The sequence below is a fragment of the Acomys russatus genome, chromosome 8, assembly GCF_903995435.1.
Source record: "Acomys russatus chromosome 8, mAcoRus1.1, whole genome shotgun sequence".
NCBI classification, from domain to species: domain Eukaryota; kingdom Metazoa; phylum Chordata; class Mammalia; order Rodentia; family Muridae; genus Acomys; species Acomys russatus.
Genome location: NC_067144.1, coordinates 53,841,881 through 53,866,138, shown reverse-complemented (window position 1 = coordinate 53,866,138; position 24,258 = coordinate 53,841,881). Strand labels below are relative to the sequence as shown.

Below are 24,258 nucleotides of genomic sequence, written 5' to 3'. Positions count from 1 at the left end.
GTCTGGAAGCCTTATTGTTTAGCGCATGTGCTGCCAGGATGCAGAGGTGCTGGGCTACCCTGCTGGGGGGTCTGCCTTCCTCACGTTCAGTGTGCACCTCAAGGACATGCGGTGATTTTTGCCCCTGACAAATAACCACTTTGATTGGATTGGCTAGTGGAGATTGGTCAATTAAAACAATTTTTAGGAAAAGAAAAGGAATACTAAGAACATTAGAAAAGCAATTCATATAAACCATTGTCCCAAAGCATCTGTCCTCATCAAATAAACAAGGAAAGGTGGAAATCAAAATAGATTTTTTTGTGTATGTGTTAAATAAGTATTTTACCCATTTATCTCTGGAAACACATGTACAAGATGCAAGGGCAATGATTTCAGAATACTTTTTTTTACAAATGTAGTCTATTTTTTTCAGTTATTGGTTTGACGGTCTTGTTCTGAGACTGATTGTGTATGCCTTGGCATCTGTCTCTGTCTTTAAAAACTGATGTCTGACAGGTTTCTTTAGCACTAAGAAGGAAGATAACCTTGGAGAAGCTATGTAAACTCTGAGTGTTTTACACTCTGAAGATTCAGAACAGTATGCAGTGTGCTTAGGCATTACCCTCTGCTTTGGCATGTTCTAACAGAAAGGTTATAAAATGTTGTAATATTTCAAAGCACTGTAAACATGACATGGTGGTAAACATAGAAGTGCTATTAGTAGCATTTACTGAGTTCAGTATTAAAGAGGTAGAGGATTAATAATGAAAAATAAGGAACATTCAGTCTCTATGTATTAATTTCACATTCTTTTTCATCTGCCTAAGCTTTATATCTGTGTGTGTGTATATATATGTATATACATATGCATAAAGTATTGCTTATTATACATACCACCTTTGCTTTGAGTGTATATATAAACTCAGTGGAAAATATTGTGAGCCACTTTGCCAGGCCTGAAAATCACTAGCTTTTTTTGTTTTCTATCTCTGGAATACTGTACCTCCTCCAGCACTATGTCTCAGACTTAGGGCAATCAGATTTTAACTTGGAATCACTATATTCCAAGCATTCATTGAACTACTGAACTACTGAACAGCTTTTTTTTTTTTTTTAATGATTAGTGAGCTTCCTTGAAAAGACTTAGAAGAACATGCTAGGTGCCCTAAGTGCTACTAAAAGCTACTTTCTTACAACAATGCCATCTTATTAAAGGATGGTGTCACAGTATAATATGATTTTCTTTTGAGATATACATAAATACACACCTAAGGCAATTAAGTTCCCAACATTATACATACATATTTGTGGCAGAAATAACTTTAGAATTGTCCCAACATGAAATCAACATTATGAGCTAGTTTTCATAATTTTTACATTAATAACTGTTTAAGGACTCAACTGATTTAAAATTTTATATTGTGTATAAAATTAGAAAATTGGTTAAAATTACTATACTATGGTAGACATATTACATGCTAATATACTTAAGGTAGATCTGAGAGAAATTTCTTAAGCTACACATAAATATTTGCCCATGTGGAAAATTTAAACTTGGAATAGTGCACAGAATCTTCTTGAGAACTGAAGCCCAACATTTTGTTTACATACTGGATTAATTGGAAACTTTTATTGTTGCCAGGATGGAACTTTTCCTGTGTTTTCATCAGATATGTGCTAATGTCAACATAAAACTAATTGCCAACTAGGGTGGGAGATCATGGTGCCTGGTCTGTGACCACACTGGCCCATCTGTTGAGCATCTCAGCACAGGAACAATGCTAGACCTGGCACTCGATCTCTGCTTTGGCCAGCCTTCAACTCCCAAGCTGGAACATACTTGGGATATGAAGTATACTGAAGTCAAGAGAAGCTCTGATGCTCATTATCTGGCAGCTCTTGTGCTCTTTGTGGGCCGAGCCAAGACCAGGTGCCAGTACTCGGAGCAAAAGGATCTGTTTGAGTGCCACCTGTCATTGGCATGTGGGTGTCACCCATCATGAGAGCCACAGTAGGTGTGCTTCTTCCAGCAGTGTATGCCACTACAGAGCCATCAGACTGGCTAGCATCGGGAATGGGGGTAACAAGACTAGGACCAAAGCCAAGGCTAAGAAGTGACTGAGGCTCATCAAAAAATAGTGTCACAGGTGAGGTGATTATTTCCAGTAGGGATACTTTTCCATGTTCCTAGGCTATTTTAACTGTAAATAACATTTTAAAAGAACATTGTTGACCTAAATGATTTAATACAAAGATAATTTATGATTAGAATCACTTGAGTGCCTTGTAATATCTTGACAGCTTTTTTCTTTTTAAATTTTTATTATGTTTTGTTATTTTTATTATATATACATTTATATTTTTACACATGAGTAAAATAAACTATATACAGCAGAAAGAACCAGGAGATAATCAGGAATTATATAAATGTTACATTCATAGTGATTTGGCCATTTAGAGTTGGCAAACTTGAAGTAGACATTTTTTTTCCTATCTTGGTGGGTCTAAATTTCTGAATGTAGATTAATATCTATCATATCTCATCTCTATTAACTTAGAACATCCATCTTGATCTAAAAACATCTTAACCCCTAACCTACTCAGCTTAATTGAAAGACTAAACTATCTGATCTCCAAAACCATCAGAGACTTGAGAAAGGATAAAACTTATGTACCTGAGTGAATCTGGAGTGCAGGTTAGCAGCTTCCAAAATGAAAAAAAATGAGACAGTTTACTGCCAAAACAGTCACCCAAAACTCTCTATGATGTTGGAACATCATTTTCAGCCTTCTGGCACAATATCTCTGACAGACATATTTGCGAGACAGTAACTATTGAGGACTTGCTTACCCTGTCTTGGTAGAGTTTGGCCATCAACTCTGCCTGCATCTAAAATTGCCTGGTTTTAGTATATATATATTTTTTTTACTTATTTCTGTTATTGTTTTATATAATTTGAATTATAACATGAAACTGAAATTTAGAGTTTTTTTAATATTTTAAAATTTTATTTATACTTTGTTTTTTAAAATTTTTTTATTAATTTATTCTTGTTATATCTCAATGGTTATCCCATCCCTTGTATCCTCCCACTCTTTCCTCCCTCCCATTTTCCCCTTATTCCCCTCCCCTATGACTGTTCCTGAGGGGGATTTCCTCCCCCTGTATATGCTCATAGGGTATCAAGTCTCTTCTCGGTAACCTGCTATCCTTCCTCTGGAAATGTAGATTTTAAAGGGTTGATAATTTCAAATAATTCATTTAGCCATTATGAGTAATTCACAAAGAATAAAGGCAACAATCTCTTGAAATATGTAAATTGGATGAAATATTTTCTGTGGTATTTAAATATGTAAGTGGCATAATGCCATGGAAAGCTAAAAACAATTAGGGAAGTAGGGTGCTTCTTTTTTCTTCAATGCAAAAACAAAAATAAATCAGAAAAAGGAATGAATGAGTTTAAGAAAATTAAGTTATTTGTATATCTGCTAGTCAATGGCTACTAGTATTTATGTATTACATATAATTTTCCAAGTTTCTGTGTATATTTAGACAATTTATATGGTTTCTAAGTCCTCACACTTGACCAGTGTCTTGAACTATTGAGTCTCTTCCATTTCTTATTTGGGCTTGAGGAATAGAAAGATGTAATATAGTACCTGCTTGCCTTGACCTTATTACTATCTATAGTATAGTCACAATATACTGTAGTTAGCAAAGCATTCATTGGATAAAATTGTTGTTGTTGTTGTTTTTATAATTCATTCATATTACATCTCAATAGTTATACCATCCCTTGTGTCCTCCCATTCCTCCCTCCCTCCTGCTTTCCCCCTACTCCTCTCCCCTTGACTGTGACTGAGGGAGACCTCCTCCCCCTGTATATGCTCATAGAGTATCAAGTCTTTTCTTGGTAGCCTGCTATCCTTCCTCTGAGTGCTACCAGGCCTCCCCATCCAGGGGACGTGGTCAAATATAGGGCACCAGAGTTCGTGTGAAAATCAGTCCCCACTCTCCTCTCAACTGTGGAGAATGTCCTGTCCATTTGCTAGATCTGGGTCATGGTTCTATGTTTACTGCACGTATAGTCCTTGGCTGTTGCCTTAGTTTGAGCAGGACCCCTGGGCCCAGATCAGCCCATCATAATGTTCTTCTTGTAGGTTTCTAGGACCCTCTGGATCCTTCTATTTCCTCATTCTCCCATGCTTCTCTCTCCTAAAGTACCAATAGGATGTCTTCCCCTCTGTCCCACTTTCCTGATAAGTCAAAACTTTTATGGGACATGCCCCTTGGGCTAGTATCCAGATATAAGTGAGTGTATACCATTTGACTCTTTCTGCTTCTGGGTTAACTCACTCATTAAGATCATTTCTAGTTCAATCCATATGTCCACAATTTCGGGAATTCCTTGTTTTTTAAATAGCTGAGTGGTATTCCAAAGTGTAAATGTACCACAGTTTCTTTATACTCATCAGATAAAATTTTGATACTACAGTAATATACAATCAATCTATGATAAACATATATCTTTTAAATTGTTATTTGTGCAATTTAGAATAGTTTTATCCTTTTATATATGTTTTGCTTGTTATTATTTGTTATTCCCAATATTCTTTCATGAAATATACAAAAAAATCACTAGAAATCATCAGATGTCAAAGACAAATATGCTAAAAGAATCACAAAATCACTTTTCTTGAACACTGGGAGTTTAGACTTCACCTTTCACCTTCACCATGCAACATAGTACTCTGTAGACATTTAAATTTATTGAAAATATCTCTTGATATTTTTTGATGACATTTAATGAAAACTACCCACAGTGGAAGTGCATCTTGATCCAAATTTAGAAAATGACCTTTTTAATGTTTGTGCAACTGAGTGCAGTTTTCAAATTTAATAAACAGAGAAATCAAAAGACTATTGGATTAATTGCAACTTTAAGATGGAAGTGCTCATTTTGGCTCACTGTTTGAGGATCTGGCCCAGCATGGTGGGAATGCATGGCCGCAGGAGTGGGAGTCAGCTCATCACATCACACACTTACAGTCCAGAAGCAGAGAGGGATGCAGGCTGACACTCAGCTCAGTTCTCCTTTATATTCAGTCCAGGAAACCACCCAATGGAACGCTGCTCCTGACATGTAGAGTGGGTTTTCTCCCTTCAATTAATGTAATCCAGGCATGGTGGCGCATGCCTTTAATCCTAGCATTTGGGAGGCAGAGGCAGTTGGATTTCTGTGAATTTGAAGCCAGCCTGGTCTACATAGTCCAGGGCAGCCAAGGCTCCACAGAGAAACCCTGTCTCCAAAAACCGAAACCAAAAAATAAAACAAAAAAAATTCTTTACAGACATGCCCACAGGTTTCTTTCCTTAGTGATTCTAAGTCCAGTCAATTTGACAGCCATAATTAACCATTGTAATTTGTAGTCTAACCATTTTTAATCCTGTAGTGGTAATTTATGTCTTAATATTCAAGGGGCGTTGACTTGAATTGCAAACAGTTACTTTATTATGGAGGGAAAGTGTAGCAAACTGATCATGGTATAACATTTGATGAGATGATAACTTAATTTCAGAGAAGTTAGATATGAAAATATTCATCTTGAAATTTACTAACTATATGAATATTAGTTATTATTTACAGCAGTTTCACATAAAAGTAGTTAACTTATCTTTCACACAAGTAGTGTTATTATTCATAATTTACAAATGAAAAATGGAGGTGCAATTTTAATTGTAATTGCTGGTAAGAAATTTGGAATGCAGAATCCCAAAGCTCTCTCTTAACCAGTGTTTGCAGTAATATCTTATGGAACATTCATATTTTTAAAATAAAGACAAAACTATTACTGAAAACTAAATGCTTTAAGGGTCTCCTGGTTTTGCACTGAGAAATAAATAGCTTAGACTTAAAGTTTCCAACAGCCTTGAAAAAGAAAGTCCCTGAAGTTTAGCAATAGTGAAAAATAATCTCAAGGCTACAGGTCCAACATGTAGCCAAATTTAAAAGGCCCTGTTATCTCTGATAATAAACACTGTACTCATTTCCCATTTGATAAGTGGAATAATGTGCATTCCATGTTTTACTCAACAGGTGTTGCTGCTCTGTATATTTGGCCTTCACCTATTACTAACAGAAAAGAAGACTGAACTCATTATTGTATTTTCCCCCCTCTATCATCCTAATAAACTACGATGTATTCATTTGAAATCATATGCATCCTAACCTATGACTGACAGGTGATATTTAGATATACATTAGAATGTAGTAGTTTCTCACCTGACAGCAATTTGTTTCTCTCACTCCCCAAGAAATATTTCAGAATGCTTTAGAGTAAACTTCCATTGGATGCTCTTGATCCTTTACCCAGAGACCAAGAATGCTTCCAAAATGCCTTCTAGGAGCAAGGAGCTCCCACAGCAAAACATAAGTTTAATTTAATTATCAATAGTGATAAAGTTAAAGAAACCTAAGGTAGTGGGAAATATGAAGTACGCATCGTCAAATGATAAACATTTCTTTTGTTTTGTGTTTGTGACAGTGTCTCAAGCACAGAGTAGGTTGGCCTGTATTTTACTATCAAGCTGAGAGTAACCTTTACTCCTTAATTCAGTAGTTTTCACCTTCTTAGTCCTGGGATTACAGCGTATGCCACAAGGCTGATTTTGACTATTATTTTAAGTTTAGGACAGAAATAATAGGCTATAATTCAAGTGAGCATAGTCTAAAAATAATAATCCTTTCTCTTTGCCTTACATATGGAGCTTGTACCATTTGAGATGGACAAATAATATTATGTTAGAATTTAACATAAACATATCCTTATTTAACATATGAAGACACTTAGGTTCACTAATATGATCGAATGAATGCATTTTTGCATATTTTATTTTTCTTCATTGAATTTTTTTAATGTTTTGAGAATGTTAGTCATGATTACTATATTTACACAGTTACCATTATTTCCCTTCACCCCCCACACATCTTCCAACACTCTTTCAAATTCATGACTTTATTATTATTGTTTATATATATGTACACATACACATATATGTACAAACATATACGTATAACTTATGAGTTTATTTACTATTGTTCCTATATATATGTGTTTAGGGCTTAACACTTAGAATTAGATAAATTATTAGGGTTCCCGTCCCAAGAGAAAACTAATTTTCCCTTCCTCAGATGCAACTGATTGCTTTTGTTCTTCATGTAGGGGAGGGACCTTGTGAAGTTTTTACCATCGGTGAAGCTCATCAGCCAGTGCTGTCATTGCTACAGGTCTTGTTTGGGCAACCATATTGTTGGTATTTCATGTATGCAGCTTCTCTTTCATGTCTAGAAAACACTATCTCATAGTAGGCACTTTGCTTTGTTAATACTATGAAATAAATGTTTTTTGAAAACTTTCTAGAATATATAAGGCAAAGCTTCTCTTTGCTTATTAATAATTGCTGAGTCAAGAGGACTCTAATTAGACACAGGCCATAACCCTCATTTTCTTTAACAGTTTATTCACTTTACATCCTGATCACAGCCCCCTCCTTTCCTCCTAATCCCTTTTTGAACACTGCTTCCCCAATTCTCCTCTCTCCCTCTCCTCGGAAAAAGGGGAGGTCCTACATGGATACCAACCTGCCCTGGCAGAACTAGATACATCCTCTCCCACAGAGGCCAGATAAGGCAGCCAGGTTAGTGGAGTGGGATCCAAAGGTAGACATCAGAGAGGTTCCTCAATCCAGTTGTTGGGGGATCCACATGAAGTCCAAGCCACACATCTGGTACAACGGTGCAGGAAGCCTAGGACCAGCCTATACAGACTCTTCAGAAACCTGCACCTTCAATCACATCTGCCAAGCAACAAGTTATTTTATACAACTAGTGATCAGAAATGCCCCCTTTTAGGATATCTTGAATTTAAAAGTTATTCCACATTTGCATTTTATAAATGAATTTGTTGGACAATAACAAGCTAAGAGAGCATTTTTGGTTTTTCAGAGTATTGCTGCTTAGACTAAGCATCCCCATGTAACAGTGCCATACTCTCCTGTAGCTCAGCTGTGCTCAGTTGTAAAGCTGCTGGCAGAGATGCCTGTGTACCTCTCCCATCTCAGAGAAGGCAAACATAGGACCTGCATATCAAAACAGACCGGCGAACTCTGAATTCTTGTGAAATTAATACCTAAGATCCTATTCTAAAAGGTTTTACAGTTGAGGTTAATTTCTTGCCAAATATCTGACTGTGAGATACTGCCAATGTTCCAAGTACGATATTACAAATTCTGGTCTTATGTAAAATCAAATTATCTTGAGAGAACTTAAGCCAATTGGATAATTATCTCTAAATGAAAGGATAATTGAACCTGCTTCCACAACTTTGTTTCAAAGTGTTTCCCTAATTGTGAAATATTTGTCATTTTTAAGGTAAAATTTCAATAGCCATGTGTAATTGGCACTAATAATTACTGTATTAATTATCTTAAAGAGGAGGAAAATCTATAGTAATTTAGAACACTGGGTACTATAAGTTTTAGTGAAATCAAATTATGTTTTGTTCTACTTTGTTCTTTTATTATGATAGAGGACAGACTTTCATTAAAATATTTAGTACATTGTGTGACACACTTGGGGTGTGGGAGTGTCTGGGATGGAGCACACTTCTGTTTCCTTGTCCACCCTTAGGCCAAAGAGGAAACCATCAAGAAAGAGGGCATACATATCTAGGGAACTAAGAGAGAAATATATTTTATAGACAAGGGTTGGAGTTTGTTGAGAGCCAGAGGGCAGTTTTTATAGAAGTGGTAGCACATCTTTTTAGAGGAGGAGAAAAATAAGAGCAATATTTCAAGAGATGATGGACAGGTGGGATTGGTGAAGACTGCAGACTGTGAACTTTGAGGCTAAGCATAAACTTACGCTGGAAATTGATGCCTGGAAAAGTATTCAATGTCTGGCATTGTACCTGAAGACCGAAGACCACAGACCAAACAGATTAAAATGGCCAGCAGAAGGACCTGGGATTACTCCATTAGTATGTGCTTCCCTAGAATGCTCGAATCTCTGAGTTGAATTCTCAGAAGAGAAAACAAATGTTTAGGGAGGGAGTTGTCATTTAGGTTGACCTCATGGTCATGTCTTTTGGAGAAGTCCCAGCTGTGATATAGTTCAATTGCAAAATTCCAGAGAGTCCTTCTTTCAAGTGGTCAAAACCCAGGATCCTTGACAGTTGTGCAATGCCTGCTCTACTTGACCTTGTTATGCTATGAGCCAAAATCTGCACTCTGTCAGACAGTCAACTGCAGTTTCTCAATATGGATGTTTTAAACATGTGTCCTGTTTATCTTCACACAGCTTTGTAGTTTGCTTTTTCTAGCTGTGTGAAAGGGAAAATAGTATTGGACCCCCTCCCTCCCGTTTTTAAAAAATCAGTGTATCTGAAAACATGAGAATCCTTCATGCGCTGTGTTTGTATATGCATATATACTGTTGATAAAGTTAAATTTATAAATAAGGAACAGTAAGAGATTAAAACCAATAATAAAAAACCTACCGTAATCCATGCTAATAAAAGTAATTTGACTTTTCTTTTTTCTCTTTCTTCCTCTTATCATCCATCTATTTTCTATCTATATATCTATAAATCTATCTATCTATCATTGATCTGTCTATCATCTCTGTCTGTCTGTCTGTCTGTCTGTCTATCTCTCTCTCATCAATTTTTTCTATTTTGTAAAAGAAAGAAAAAGCCAAGGGGAAGAGAGAGGCACATACTGCTCTTGCAAAGAACCACATATTGGTTCCCACCTTGGGTAGCTTACAACAGCCTATAACCCCAAGTTCATGAGGATAAGATGACACTGGCATTCTTGGATAGGAGAACTCACATATACATACTCACTCATAGGCACCGAAACTTATACATGATGGAAAATAAGCAGACATTTAAAAAAAAAATATTACTCATTTTCAAGACACTATTTCCTTGTTCAATGTTACTGGCTATCTAGGAAAGCAGACACATACTAAATGTTAAAACAAAACATTAGGTCTGAAAGTCCAGCCAGAAATCTTAAAAGAAATTGGAAATTATTTAAACACTAGAAGAAGTTGAGGAAATAAATTTTCTCCCAAGAAAACAGGAGCTTTTGAGTTGAAAATTACCACTCAGGAAATTTTATAGAATCTTACATAATTCAAAGAAGCTCTCAACAAGGGAACATTCGTTTATTCTAAAATTTTTAGTTTATATTTCTTTTATTTGTGCTCTCCAATTCTATACCTATGATAAAAGTCTTGGCACCCCTATTTTAATATATTTGGAATAGCTGGAACACTGATAGGTTTCTGTCATAGGGGTCCAATATGCTATGAATATTGCAAGTAAAAATTGAGAAAAATTGGTTATGCTGTGAAAAATTCAAGTATGGCTTGATATTTCCATTTTAGTTTGATTTATATAAATTCTTCCTACTATGTATGATAGCTGGTTTGTCTTTGAGGATGAAATTTAATAAATTCTCTTATGTAATGTAGAAAATTATTTTTTAGAATACAGTACTTTGTTTCTTAAAAATAATCAATAGCAATATTTTTCTTTTGAGACAGTTTTAGTATTATTCATCAAATATCAAAACATGAGCAGTACTTCCTATACAAACTGTTGCTTTAAATATTAAAGTATTTTTATTTCATTTTGCTTATTCTGTAGCTGAGCAGATGGTAATTATTTTTTAAACACTCCCCCCATTTGGGGAAAATAATGCAGGAAAACCAAGTTTCAGTGCCTATTTTATCACAGCTGGTCACCAATCAATCTGAATTCACGGTACAGTGATGATGGCACATGTTGTCCAGGGGCCAAGTTTGATTGGGTTGTATTTTTCAGCAGTGGTTCATATCAAGAGAAATAAGGTACATCTACAGTAGCAACTGACAGGCCACGATAGTACAACTATCATTACTCAAACCTGGGAACAATGGCTGCCTTCATATTAGTTTAAATCATGCAGATTTCACAATAAAAATCATCTCATTTACAGTAAAACTGTTTCATCAGAAATATTCTTCATCTGTTTCATTTTCTGTTTTTAATTAAAGTAGGCAGTGCTAGTGTATGCCACACATATATAAAATTTTACTATGTTACCAATTAGTAGTTTTTAATCAAAGCATGCTCAACTCATTTATTATTTATTCTAGACTAATTAAAGACAGTTAAATAGCAAATTTAAGTATCTCTTATTGATAAGAGAAATATAATACAGTATTTATAGATTGATAAATAACCATGAAGCTCCTATAGTTATGATTGTTTAGAAAATTGGCATATTGTTAGTTTTGAGAGATTTCAAAACCCTGGCACAGAATAATTGACACAATAAATTCATTATTATTTGATACACATGCTTAAGAAACAGCAAAGTGATCAAACAGAAAAATGGGGTTGCTCTCTATTATAAAAAATAAATGTACTGATAGTGACTCTCAGTCTTTTTATACACTCAGACAACAGCATAATCAGCTTTTTATTAAAATTTCATCAGGAAATAGGCATTTTTTTTTTACCGGTTTTCTTGTGGTCACATGTGAAAACACATTATAAACCACTAAGAACTTAAATATAAATATTGCCATTCAGGCTCTGTTTCCCAGAGGCTAGAATGGCTGGGCATGAAAGAGAACTCAGGCTACAGTGAACACTCAAGAAACAGACTTTTTGGGAGACAACTTCAGTGAGAAATCTCAATTGTAGGGGTGGGGGCAAAGGGTATTTTAACTTTTGGGGGTGATTTGGGGCTATTGAGGGTGAGTGTACATCATTATCTGGGGCCAGGTTGCTAGGAATGTCTTATTTGCAAGAAGAGGAATTCCAAGTGTTTTCTGGAAATGACCTTAGAGAGGGAGAAGATGATTAACCTGACTACCAAGCTACATGACTACCTCAAGGGTGGCCAGAGTCGGAGTCAAGGTTATGAGTGTTGGGACACGTAGGCCTGGAGGAGGGAGGGGGGAAATTCTACTTCTGCCAATCTCAGGAAGAGATTCCTAGGGGTTTGACATGTCTCAACCCTACTCTTGCTCCAGACTGTCTCCCCTAGTTCCATGGCTATGAGGTTTAGTATTGATCATCAATTTGACACCATCTAGAATCATCTTGGAAGAGAGTCTCAATGAAAATTGTCTTCGTTAGGTTGGCCTATGAGCTTCTTAGCCGGCGTTGTTTGATTTTACATAACTGAGGTGGGAAGAACTGCCCAATTACCAAACATTGAGTGAAAGCAAAGTACCAAGGTGATCATTGGCATGCATACATCTATTGCTGTCTTCTGGCTCTGGGAGTAATCTGACCAGTTCTCTCTCTGCCTGCTTCCGTCTTGCACTGATGGACTATAACCTGGAATTTTGAGTCAAAATACACTCTTTATGTTGTTGTCTACACTAAGTAAATGTTTAACAGAAAACATAACTAATTTTTTTTCTGTATGTGAAATCATCTCAGATGTATGAATCTGCTCAATTACATAGCAGAAGGATACTTATGAGATTATAGTTATCTATATTTATGCACTAGTTTTAAACTGTGATATAATATATTAAATCTGTACCTCTTTCTATATATTGTTACTCTCTTGTGCTTCTTGGCTTAGAATTGATCTTAAATTGTAAAAAGATGCCATTCTTGCAGGTAAGAATGTGAAATTGCTAGCCTTGAAGCCATTCGTATTTACATAGCATTCCTATTAGCAGGAAACAAGATATTAATTGTACATCTGTGTAACAAAATCTAACATGAATTATGCTTTCCTCAAGCTGTGCTATTTTTACATATATTAATAAAGCTGTAGTTGCCATCCGTTCTGTTGAAATAGGCATTGCTACTAGAATACTTTTTTCCAGTGGCAAAATTCATACTCAAAGAATCTGAATATTTTGTCTATCGTTAGAAACACAGAGAGTGGCCCTGTTGTTTAAATTTGCCAATATGTTCCGAAGTCTGCACTTTAAGTCATTCGTATATATTTTAGAGGTTCTATGCTCTTTAAATAGAGCATTTGGTGAAACAGACAAGATGTCTCCCTTCTTGGAAAAAGAACAATGAAAACTCTAAAACTCCAAGAAGAATCTTTAACATGTGTCTACATTTCAAGAGGGAAGTAGCTGTAGTTCTTTTTAGTGTCATTATGGAAGGGTTCAACTATGGATAGTGAATAAGGCTTTCTTAAGACTTAAACACTGGTAAATAGAAAGAAATTCAAGCGAGGGTAAATATGTAAACAGAGAAATAAGTATCATGATTAAAAGGAGCTTGGGAAATGCAAGGCACTGGCATGACTGGTAGATAACACTGCTTTTATCCATGCCAGTGTATATGCAGTAGAATTGTGACTAGTAGAGACAGTCTGTTTTATTATTGTTATTTTTAATTGTTGTTGTTTTGATTTTTAAAATAGAGGTAGGAATAGAAGAAGTAATTAAAATGTGCTTTGAAACTAGCTGAACAGGATGTGAAAGTCTGTTGTTTTTAAACAAAATCTCCATTTTCAATTTTACCAATAAAGACTTAGGAGCCAGATGTTGAGGTAAAAACTTATTAGCTCAAAAAGGCAGAGAGAGGATATAGCTGAACTTCCTAGTCAGCCAGTGTCCCAGAAGGAAAAAAGTCCTTCTTCTCCACACTATCTTAAAAACCCTTCAAAGTGAATGTCCCTCCTTTGTACTTCCTGTGCCTCTCTTCTATCTGTCCCCTGGACTTCCTCTCACTCTCTGTATTTGTTTCCTGTGTTCATTTCCTGGCAACAGATTGCTTGCTCTACCTCTTGACCTATGGTTGACTTTATTTAATTCTTTTTACAGGAAGCTCTTGGCTAAAAAGTGTGTGTTAGGCCTGAACCATAACAGGGTTTCTTAGTACACAATCTCAGTGTTCACAGTGTGATCAAATATCCTGCAACAGAGGTCATTTACCACTTAAGAACACTTAAGCTCTGGCAGGAGCGTCAGAGGTCCAGCAATCCTCAGTAACAGTGAATTTGAGATCTTGTCACAAATAAAACAAACAAAAACAAGAAAAGGAGACACACACACACGCAAAGAGAGGGGGAAGGGGTGCAGGGAAATAGGAGGAGAGAAAGATGGGGGGAGGGAAAAAGAGAGAGATTAAGGCTAAAAATGTGTATCAATTCTTAAAACAACAGACTGTCACAACAAGAATCAACTAAAACATGTTTTTGAAACATTACTACAAATGTGTAATATGTGAAAAAGAAAAGTATTGTAAACTATTATAAGCTACCAGAAAAAAAATGCTCAAAAACATTTGTGAAAATCTAGAGGAATGGTCACAGGAGTGGAAGTCTCATAGCATTATTATTATTATTATTATTATTATTATTATTATTATTATTATTATTATTATTATTATTATTATTATCTTATTTGTATAATTGTAAACTTGGAATTTAAAAAAAATTTTTTCTTTTTTTTTTATTAATTTATTCTTGTTACATCTCAATGGTTATCCCATCCCTTGTATCCTCCCATTCTTCCCTTCCTCCCATTTTCCCCTTTCTCCCCTCCCTATGACTGTGCCTGAAAAAAAAAAAAAAACCTGAGTTGCATTGTTTTGTGTGGAAAACAAAATGTTTGTTCAATTATGTTTTATGGGATCAAACATTTTCTCCTATGTACATAGAGAAACGCAAGAATAACTAAGAACAGTGGCTATTTTGGCCAAGAGATGGACAATAAGCAGCTTGTTGGCAAACCAAAAAAAAATATTTTTAATTTGTTCACTTTACATTACAATTGTAGCCCCCTCCGAACTTCACTCTCCTAGTCCTCATGAAGAGGAGCCCTTCCCCCCTAACCTCCGACCTCAGCCTATCAAGTCTCATCTGGACAGCCTGTATCTTCTTCCTCTGCGGCCTAACAAGAATTTTATCAGAATATACTCCTATTGCAATGAAACACCACTCTTGAAAGTTATGTTACAGTTTTGTACTTATAAAAACAATCTATTATACTCTAAAATTAAGAAATGGACCTTTATGAATGAGCTTGTGCTATACATTTCCCAAAATTGCTTTGTCTTTCTATTTCAAATGATCTTATTGATGGTTAGAAAAAAAATATTCTTTTCTTTCTTCTTTTAATCAATGTCCAGTTTTTTAGCTTCTCAGTACAGAAAATAAATATTTTATGTTTTAATATATTTCAAGTTTTTATATTCAATTTCCTAAAAATAAATCATACTAAACACAGTATAATTAACTTAAAAAATAATAAAATATAAGTGATCTGGTATTTTCCTTATTAGTGGAAAGTCACCAAGGATGGGACAAATTTGAAAGCCTACCTTTGATAGTTTCAAAGTATAAAATGCTGTTCACATGTAAAGTGAATGGGTAACCGACAGGCAGCTGGTGGTCAGTCATAGAAACATCTTATTATTAGTGATTTTAGTCTAAATAAGTGTAATTTGTGCATCAATGTATACACTGGGTAAAATTCAGTCTAAAAGGAGATACATAACAATTACTATCTATATGATGGCTGCTATATGATAGTGTCTGTTCTTCTTCTACAAAGGTATGACATTAAAGATGACTACACCCTGAGAATTAAAAAGGCCTTGAGTACAGATGAAGGGACCTATATGTGCATTGCTGAGAATCGGGTGGGAAAAGTGGAAGCCTCTGCAACCCTCACTGTCCGAGGTAAGAAACTTAAACTGTCAAAGAGGTTAATATTTTGTTCAATTGGTAAGTTCATGCCTGCTCAAAATTGTGGGAGCTGCTGGGCATGGTGGCACACACCTGTTCTCCCAACACACAAGACGCAGACAGAGAGGGGTCAGAAATGTGAAGCCAGCCTTTTCTATATAGCAAGACTGTCTCAGAATGAAGGAATATGTTATACTGTCTTATTATATAAATACTCAGGTATTTTGACTCACAAATCATTACTTGAAATAAAATGACTACTTGAATGAATTGTTTCTTTCATTATTTTTCTTTTCTTTTCTTTCTAATGGATTCCACTAAAAATTATTTCCAAATGCACTGATCAGCTCTGAACTAGTGTTCAGTTTAACCTCCACTTAGTACAATATGATGCTAATTCTAACTGTACCTGATTCACTGTGCTAAATAGTCTACCACTTCTGATAAATGGTAATGAATGCAACCTTCCTCACAGAGGGGATAGATATATGTCGAGATAGAAGTACCAATGGCTGCCTCAGAACTGGGTCAAAATTGCTGTTGGAAGACTGACTTAAATCTCTTTGCATGCCAGACTGGACTTGGGAATGCAAAGTATATATTCTGTAAGCATGAGGAAAGTGTGCACGGGCCTGTTTTCAAGATACATATTCTCAACTTGTCTTCACTTTGGGTTTATGGTTCCTAGGGAGGTTTTAAGCAATCACTTCACAGTTTGACTCTACTATAGTCTCTTGCCTGAAGGTGCTATTGACACCAGTGGCCTGTATGTTTATGTGTGAGAATTACATTTATTTTGCTAAGACCAACAATTATTGCTTTTTTTTTCTTCTTCAAGATCAGCATTTGGTAGTAGCTCCTTGAGTTATCTAGTTATCATCTAAATATATCAAGTTATTTGTGATTTCTGTCTCTGAATTTTTGACAACCAAAGAGTTTAAAGTGTATCCCATTGGTCTCTAGGTCTGTGTTGTAAGATCCAATAAATGATATTATTTAAGCATCTACCTGTTGCTGCCTACTGCTTTGACAGACAGAGCAAGTATAGAGAAATAAATAGAACTGTCTAGAGCAGTGGCTCTCAACATTGCTAATGCTGTGACCCTTTAATAGAGTTTCTCATGTTGTGGTGACCACCAACCATAAACTTATTTTTGTTGCTACTTCATAACTGTAAGTTTGCTATTGTTATGAATTGCAAATATTTGGAGAGAGGGGTCACAACCCACAGGTTGAAAAACATTGGTCTGTGGTCATACTACTGATTTGTGGAAAGTTACAGTGAGCACCCACTTTCTCCCAACATGAGACAACGCTCTGGTGTTGTCATGTAGGTAAAAATTATTTTTCAAAGTTTTTTGTGTTATGGGCTGATGGCCAATGAGCCCAGACTGGAGAGACCTCAGCTGGTACAATCTCATCTCCAGGATTCCTATCAGTTCTGACACTTTTCTAGTAGTACAATGTGTATACTCAGTGTCTTCCCTTATTTATGGTAAAGAGATCCCTGTAGAAATAGAGGTGGAGTGGGCTCTCACAATGCAGTAGGTGTGCTTTAACTGTTTGTGGATTCCTCACTCTGAATTTCCCATTAGTTCAATGTTCTTTTAATTTGTAGTTAGTACATACACTGACAAACAAAGGCACAATAAACCAAGATATTTTCCTATAGGAGCCTTTGATATCTAGCAAATCCAGAAGTTTTATTATACCTGCACCCAATCATTCTAAAATCAGACTTCACATGATACATGTAGTCAAAATATATTTTTGAAATAACTTGAACATTCTACAGCTGGTGTGTAAATTGACTCATCAAATTTATGGAAGTTTTCAAATTGAATTTTGTTCTTTCATAGGTACATGTTAGACATATTGAACTAATAATCAATCTAGTACATAAAACTGTTAATAGCAACCATGGCTCAACAGAAAGTTCAAATGGCATAAAACATGACTTAAAAATGTTAAGTTCATATCTCTCCAATAACAGTAATATTCTCACACCAAGGGGGACATAGAGATTCATGTCTATAATTCAAGCACATTGGATGCTGAGGCAGGAGAACTGCAATGACATAGAGGCCAGCCTAAGCTTCACAGTGAGTTTCAGGCTACACAGTGAGACCTCGTCTTAAAATAAACAAAAGCCCAAAGAAAGAAGCAAATGAACATTAACCTTTTTAGAGACTCTCACTGATTCTAATGTATAATAGTTACAAGTGATAAGGAAAGAGCAGAGGAATATGACTTACTTACTTACTTTATTTATTTACTTATTTGTTTGTTTTAGTGTTCTGTCTGCCTGCTTGTATTCACACAAGAAGGCAGAAGATCCCATTACAGATGGTGTGAGCCACCATGTGGGTGCTGGATATTGGATTCAGAGTCTCCTAAAGTGCAGCCAGTGCCCTTAACCCCTGAGCCATATCTCCAGCCTGATTTATTTACATATTTAAAAGTAACATGTCAACTAAATAGTTCATATGGCTGAAAAGTTCATCTAAAAATCTTTGTTCCTCTCACTTTCAACAACTCACTGCTTTAGAATGCTGTCAGTAGTGAAATGTTTGCTTTCTGCTAATGTATTCCTCTCTTCTGGGAGAACTCTCTTTAAAATTAGGGAGTTTTGTTTGTTTCCTTCACTATTACACACCGACTTAATGGAAAGAAATAACTCGCCATGCTTTAAAGGTTGTAACAGACCTCAAGCCTCCTGATAATCTGATTTAGAGAACACTTTATAAAGTTCACTGGCCTTAAATAATGGAGGTAGTTAGGGACATTCTTTAATAATGATAATTTCTTGTGTGGTGTGAACTCTCCGAGTTATGGAGCCATGCTGATTTCTAGAAGGGAATTGTTTATAATGACAAAAATTACTAAATTCTCTAGCATGAATTAACCATACTCCCGGTGGAACATGGCTATCACGAGAAAGTATGTATTCCAAGGTCCAGAATACTGTCACATAGACAAGGAGCACTTAGGTTTCCTGCACAGACATTGCCATGGTGCTGCTGGAACTTTCCAGACTCTAAGCACAGCTATAGCAGCACATCCGCTGTGCAGTCATTAACCTTCTCTCTGCCACTGACTTTGTCTCCTCTCATCTCTCCATAGCAGGAGGTTAGCAGCAATTCAGCCACGCCTCACCTTTTACCCTCAAACAGCTTTGCTCCCACAAGGTTTTATAAATTAGGAAAAGGGTTTGGAGGAATTTGAAGTTGCATTTAATAAGTCAGAGATCCTTAGTTAGATCTTTTATCTAGTAAAAAAGAAATTATTCCACAACACTCATTTGTCTCCAGGTAACAAGCAGGAGGTATGCATCCATACCCCTGAGAATAAAGATGCTTTCTCTTCTTTTCAATGGCCCCATTGCTACTGCACACAACCAATTTATTTTCCCTTACATTCATTTTAAGATGAACATAGATCAATACTTTTTAGACAAATTTGGAAGCACTTGTTTATCACCATTGTCACTCTTGGTTACTTAAGTCAGAAAGGGCTTTGGATATCTATGAACCAACTATTTTTATTGATTATATATAATAAAAATATAATAATCATACAAACAAAAGAAAACTGTGCACTCTAACGTACATAGTCCATAGATGATTTTAGATCCATTTATTTTTCCCTCCCAGGTCCCCCCCATCTCTCTCTCTCTCTCTCTCTCTCTCTCTCTCTCTCTCTCTCTCTCTCTCTCTCTCTCTCTCTCTCTCTCATACCCACACCCCTCCACACACACAAACACTTTCCCCCTCTCCTGTAGTAGATCTATTCCCTCTCATCCTCCACCTAGAAAAGAGAAGGTCTCCCAGGGCCATCAACTAGGTCCCGGCATCGTAAGATCAGGCACAAATCCTGACACCAAGGCTGGGCAAAGCAACCCAGTAGTAGGAAAGGGGTCCTAAGAAAAAAGCAACAGAGCATCCCCACTCCCACTGTCAATAGCCCCCACCCCCAAAACACCAACCTAACAACCATACTATATATGCAGAGGACTTATTCACAAATAAGTAGACTATTTTAAAAAATAATTCATTTAAACCAAGTCATCTCTAAGATATGTCTGAGGGGCGTTGAAATGTAGGAGTTAAACTGCCCAAATGTTTCATTCAAGACTATTTGCCAACTAAACAAATGTTAAGAACATCTGAAAATCTATTTGTAGAAGAAACATGTCTTTTTTTTTTTTTTTTTTACACTTGAGTGCTTGGACTTATAGTGGTCTGTTTGCTTTGAGATCTTTCTCAGCTAATTGTTTTAATAATTTTTGGAAGATTCATGTTTAATCTTTTATTTAATATATTGTGCTGCTTGTATATGAAAACAAGCCTACAAAACAGGTGCAGAGCACTTAAAAAAAAATAACACATTTTTAAAAAGGACCGTAAATGGTTTCTTCTCTGAATTATATCATGGAAATGAATTAGAATGTTTGTTCTCAGGGGTATGAGTTTGTGATTCATCGAAGACTACAAGTTCAAAATCAAGGCTAAATAATGATAATAAATCTCCACTGAACAATGTAATGTTCAGTAAATTATTATGTAAAAACCTGTTTTACCATCATGTCTAGCAGTTAGGAAATCTCACACTACAAGGTTAATGGGGGCAAAATTATGACTTTTATTTTCTGTGTCTATTTCTTTATACAAATAAATGAAATGGTCAGTCTTTCTCTGGATTGTTTTATTACGAGGTTAACTGACCTAAGAGGCCATACCCATTTTGCTCCATTTATTTCTGGAATATAGTCGAGTTTAATTTGCTGATTTTGAAGACATTCACCTGATTATTTTCAAAATGAAATGATACTATGGAACAGGGACATGCAGTTTAATTGTGATGTTTATATGGAATATGTATCAATATGCAAATGTTAACCCACTGAGGATAGTTTAAGGAATTTTAAAAATTAACATTGAAAATCAAAATCTTAGTTTTTTGTTTGTTTCTTTGTTTGTTTTTTAATTTCAAAAATATGGTAACCAAAATGGTTATCAGATGAAGTTTACCACCAACCTTACCATTAACTTCCATGGCAAACAAAATTAAAAGAAAAAAGTGGTCAGTAAAAGAACTTGCATTCATAATAATCAAATCAAAGAACACGTATTAAATAATTTGTAAGTAGTTTTTTAATATAATGTTAAAACAGTAGCCTCATTTATGCAACCATTTCCCCTCATTTATGATTTTCTTTGTTAGCTTGCTTTGTAAAGTATCTCATTGGAAGAAATATTTTCCACAGCAGTATAGTAAAAAATTTTGAAACTTGTCTAAAATAAATGCAAAATATATTATTTATTTTGACCTGATTCCTTATTATAGTTTCTTCTTTTTATTTCATATAACAGTCTTAGAAAATGGTATTTCTTAGGAAAGAATGTCTTAGAACCAATTCTATGTTTCTGCCAAATTAGCACAAATTTCAAAATTGAATTCTTTTTCCTACTGGATACTGACATAACTAAGAGAAATTATTTGTGAGGGTAAAGGAAGAATTTGTGATGTCTAAGTTATATCTGAATTCTGTTATTAGTCTTGCACCTTTCTATTCACACCTTTAGAAAAATCAAAAAAGGGCCTGGCATGGTGGCACACACCATTAATCCCAGTGCTTGGGAGGCAGAGACAGTGAGTTCAAGGCCAGGCTGGTCTACAAAGTGCCAGGAAGGCTAAGCCTACACAAAGAAACCCTGTCTTGAAAAAACAAAACAAACAAACAAAAACAAAACAAAACAAAAAACCCAAAACAAATCAAAAAATAAAAAAAGATGGGTTATCAGGCAACTTATCAATGCTTTTCTACATCAAATATACCATAAAATATGTATGGTAGTGACCCAGAATTTTCTTACTGTTACTTCAATCATCATAGTTTTATTATAAATATAAACATAATAGTTATATCTCAGATCTATCTAGCTTTTCTACTATTTTTAGAATTATGAGTAGCATCTTGATTAAATGAACTACTTATTGCATGGATAAAATGCATTTTTCTTATAAAGCGCCAAAACAACATCAGCAAGATCTATCCATACCTTGTTTTACAAATGCACTATTATTCACTATGGTTATATATGGTGGGATAAGGCTGATTGGCCTTTGGATCAAAACAATTGCCTTTTAATTGGACAGTTTTATATAGTTAACTCTTCTAAATATATTTATTCTTTTAGATAGGAGACCACATATTTTCTAATGCCTATTTATTGTTTTTATATGAAATGGTTGTTTATCCATACTGAATTGAAATTAATTTTTAAAGAAAATATTAAGATCATGTATGTGAGCCAGGAAGAATGACACATGTCTGAATCCCAGTATTAGAGGAGGCAGAGGCAGGTGGATCTCTGTGAGTATGAGGCCAGCCTGGTCTATGAAGCAAGTCCAAGAAGTCAAGAGAAATCCTGTCTCAAAAAACAAAAACAAAACAAAACAAAACCAGTGTCTGTGTGTGTGTGTGTGTGTGTGTGTGTGTGTGTGTGTGTGTGTGTGTGTGAGAGAGAGAGAGAGAGAGAGAGAGAGAGAGAGAGAGAGAGAGAGAGAGAGAGAGAGAGAGAGAGAGAGATTATCCATGTCTCTAAAAATTTCAGCCTATAACTATGGGTTTTTGTAATTGAAAGTTATGATTTCACACACACACACACACACACACACACACACACACACACAACTGATATATTTTATGAAGCATAAGTATGGAGACATGCTCAGTGAGAGAAAGAGTCAACATATTACTCATGTTCATCACCTATCCCAGGGGAGAGAATAGGTTCAGGATTGGTTAGAGAGCTATGGAGATGTGCTCCATAGGCATGTAGACTTATTTGTTACGTTTTTGTTATAATATATATTATATGGTATCCATATATGTGTATATATGTGGTATCCATGGATGGAAAGCAAAGTGGTCCTAAATTATTGCTGACAAAAAAATAACTTGTATGAAGAACTTGTCTATAATCCTTGGAATGGTCCTGACAAGCCATGCCTAAAAGCCAATTGCTATTTAATTCTGGCAGTGAGACCTTGTTTTTCTGAAATTATGATTGCTTCTTATTGACTTGAATAGTGTTGTCAGTCTGTTCTTAACTTTGGAGTAGCATTTGACTCCTTAACTTGAAGTCTCTGAAATCATAACTGAAGGCAATTATGATCCCTTTAAGTTCTCATAGCTGGTCCTGAGGTTGGAAAAATAACCTTTTTCTTTGAATTATGTTTACGTCTTTCAGTTTTATTGGACTTGGGCACCCTGTTCATAATTGAATTATGAGAACAGAATTCACTCTATTGTCCATACTTAAATGTAACATTACACATCATGCATTCTGACAATTTTCTTTTCTTTTTTTTTAAATTTCTTTTTTATGTTCTCACCACACCATTGTAATGTCTACAGTTCGCCCTGTTGGTAAGTAGTCACCTTTCTCTCCATTTGGCATGGCTTTGCACAGTGCTTCATAAATCGTGCATAGTAGCATTTGACAGAACTAAGTGTATATATTCACCCATGTTAAAATGCTTCTTGAGGGACTATCTGCTATAGTAGTTGCTCCTGGCTTTTCAATTGCTCTAGTAAACCATCTTTTGTAATTGCTTTCTTGGCACATGAGGTTGCTGTCAGTTTTCAGATAAAGTAACATATTTTATTGAAATATGTTGAAAACTTCTTTTTTCCCAAGGAGGAAGACATAACACTACCTTTTTATTGTATGTACAAAGTAATAAGTTATGCTTGATATACTGAAGAGAAATCTATGCATTAAATTGAAATGTTTATTTACTTATTCGCTTTCTTCATTTCAAGCCAATCAGACTCCTCATTTTTTCAGGGATATTTCTCTCTATGGCTGCTCATCTGCATTTCTACATAGGCAAAATTTAATAGAAATTTGCTATATGTCATTGTAAAATGGATTCTTAATGTTAGTGTGGGAAAGAGTGGGGAGATCTGTGGTTTTGGCATGAAAAATTAGTGTTTGTGGCTTAATACCTCATTATTGCTTTGGCTTTGCAAAATGAATAGCATGTGCTTGCAGAAATTTAAGTGCTAATTATTTGTGAATGTCTTAATGATGAAATATTTTAAAATCATTAAATTAATAACCTCATTTAAAGTTTAGAATAACTGACCCTGGATATTTGTAAATAAAAGAAATTCTGTGAGGTGAATATATGGCTGCATAAATGCCTGAATAAATGAATGGTTTCAAGACTTTAAAAATCTGTACCCCGAAGTACTTTAATAACATGTTCAGGTTCCATGGTTTTATAAATTGTCCATCTAGTTTCAAAACCTTCTTAATATAGTGACCTGACATGGTTGACATTTTATGTGAATTGACCCAAACTCATACCATTTTTCCCTCCTTGGTTGAAACACTAGCAGACTTTCATCATATAGTTTGTTTTTATGTTAATAGCACATGGAGTCAAAAGAATATTTGTTTTTCATATACATTTTATTAGAACCCTTTCTTATTCATATCTTAGCAGTCTTACTCTGTGGTATCTGGTAAGTC

General features: G+C 35.3%; 1 protein-coding gene across 6 annotated transcripts in view; it reads left to right on the top strand.

Annotated features, from left to right (window-relative positions):
- Robo2 (roundabout guidance receptor 2) overlaps nucleotides 1-24,258 on the top strand; it is a 1,234,122-nt gene that overhangs the window by 1,097,956 nt on the left and 111,908 nt on the right. For 4 of the 6 annotated variants that reach the window (XM_051150140.1, XM_051150141.1, XM_051150138.1 and 1 more), the window contains exons 1-2: nucleotides 15,528-15,706; nucleotides 23,136-23,147. In XM_051150140.1, the coding sequence (XP_051006097.1) occupies nucleotides 15,550-15,706; nucleotides 23,136-23,147 (169 nt within the window). In that variant the 5' untranslated portion in view covers nucleotides 15,528-15,549. Of the gene's footprint in view, nucleotides 1-15,527; nucleotides 15,707-23,135; nucleotides 23,148-24,258 lie in introns of those variants that run through there. The other 2 variants (XM_051150142.1, XM_051150139.1) reach the window with 2 other exon arrangements.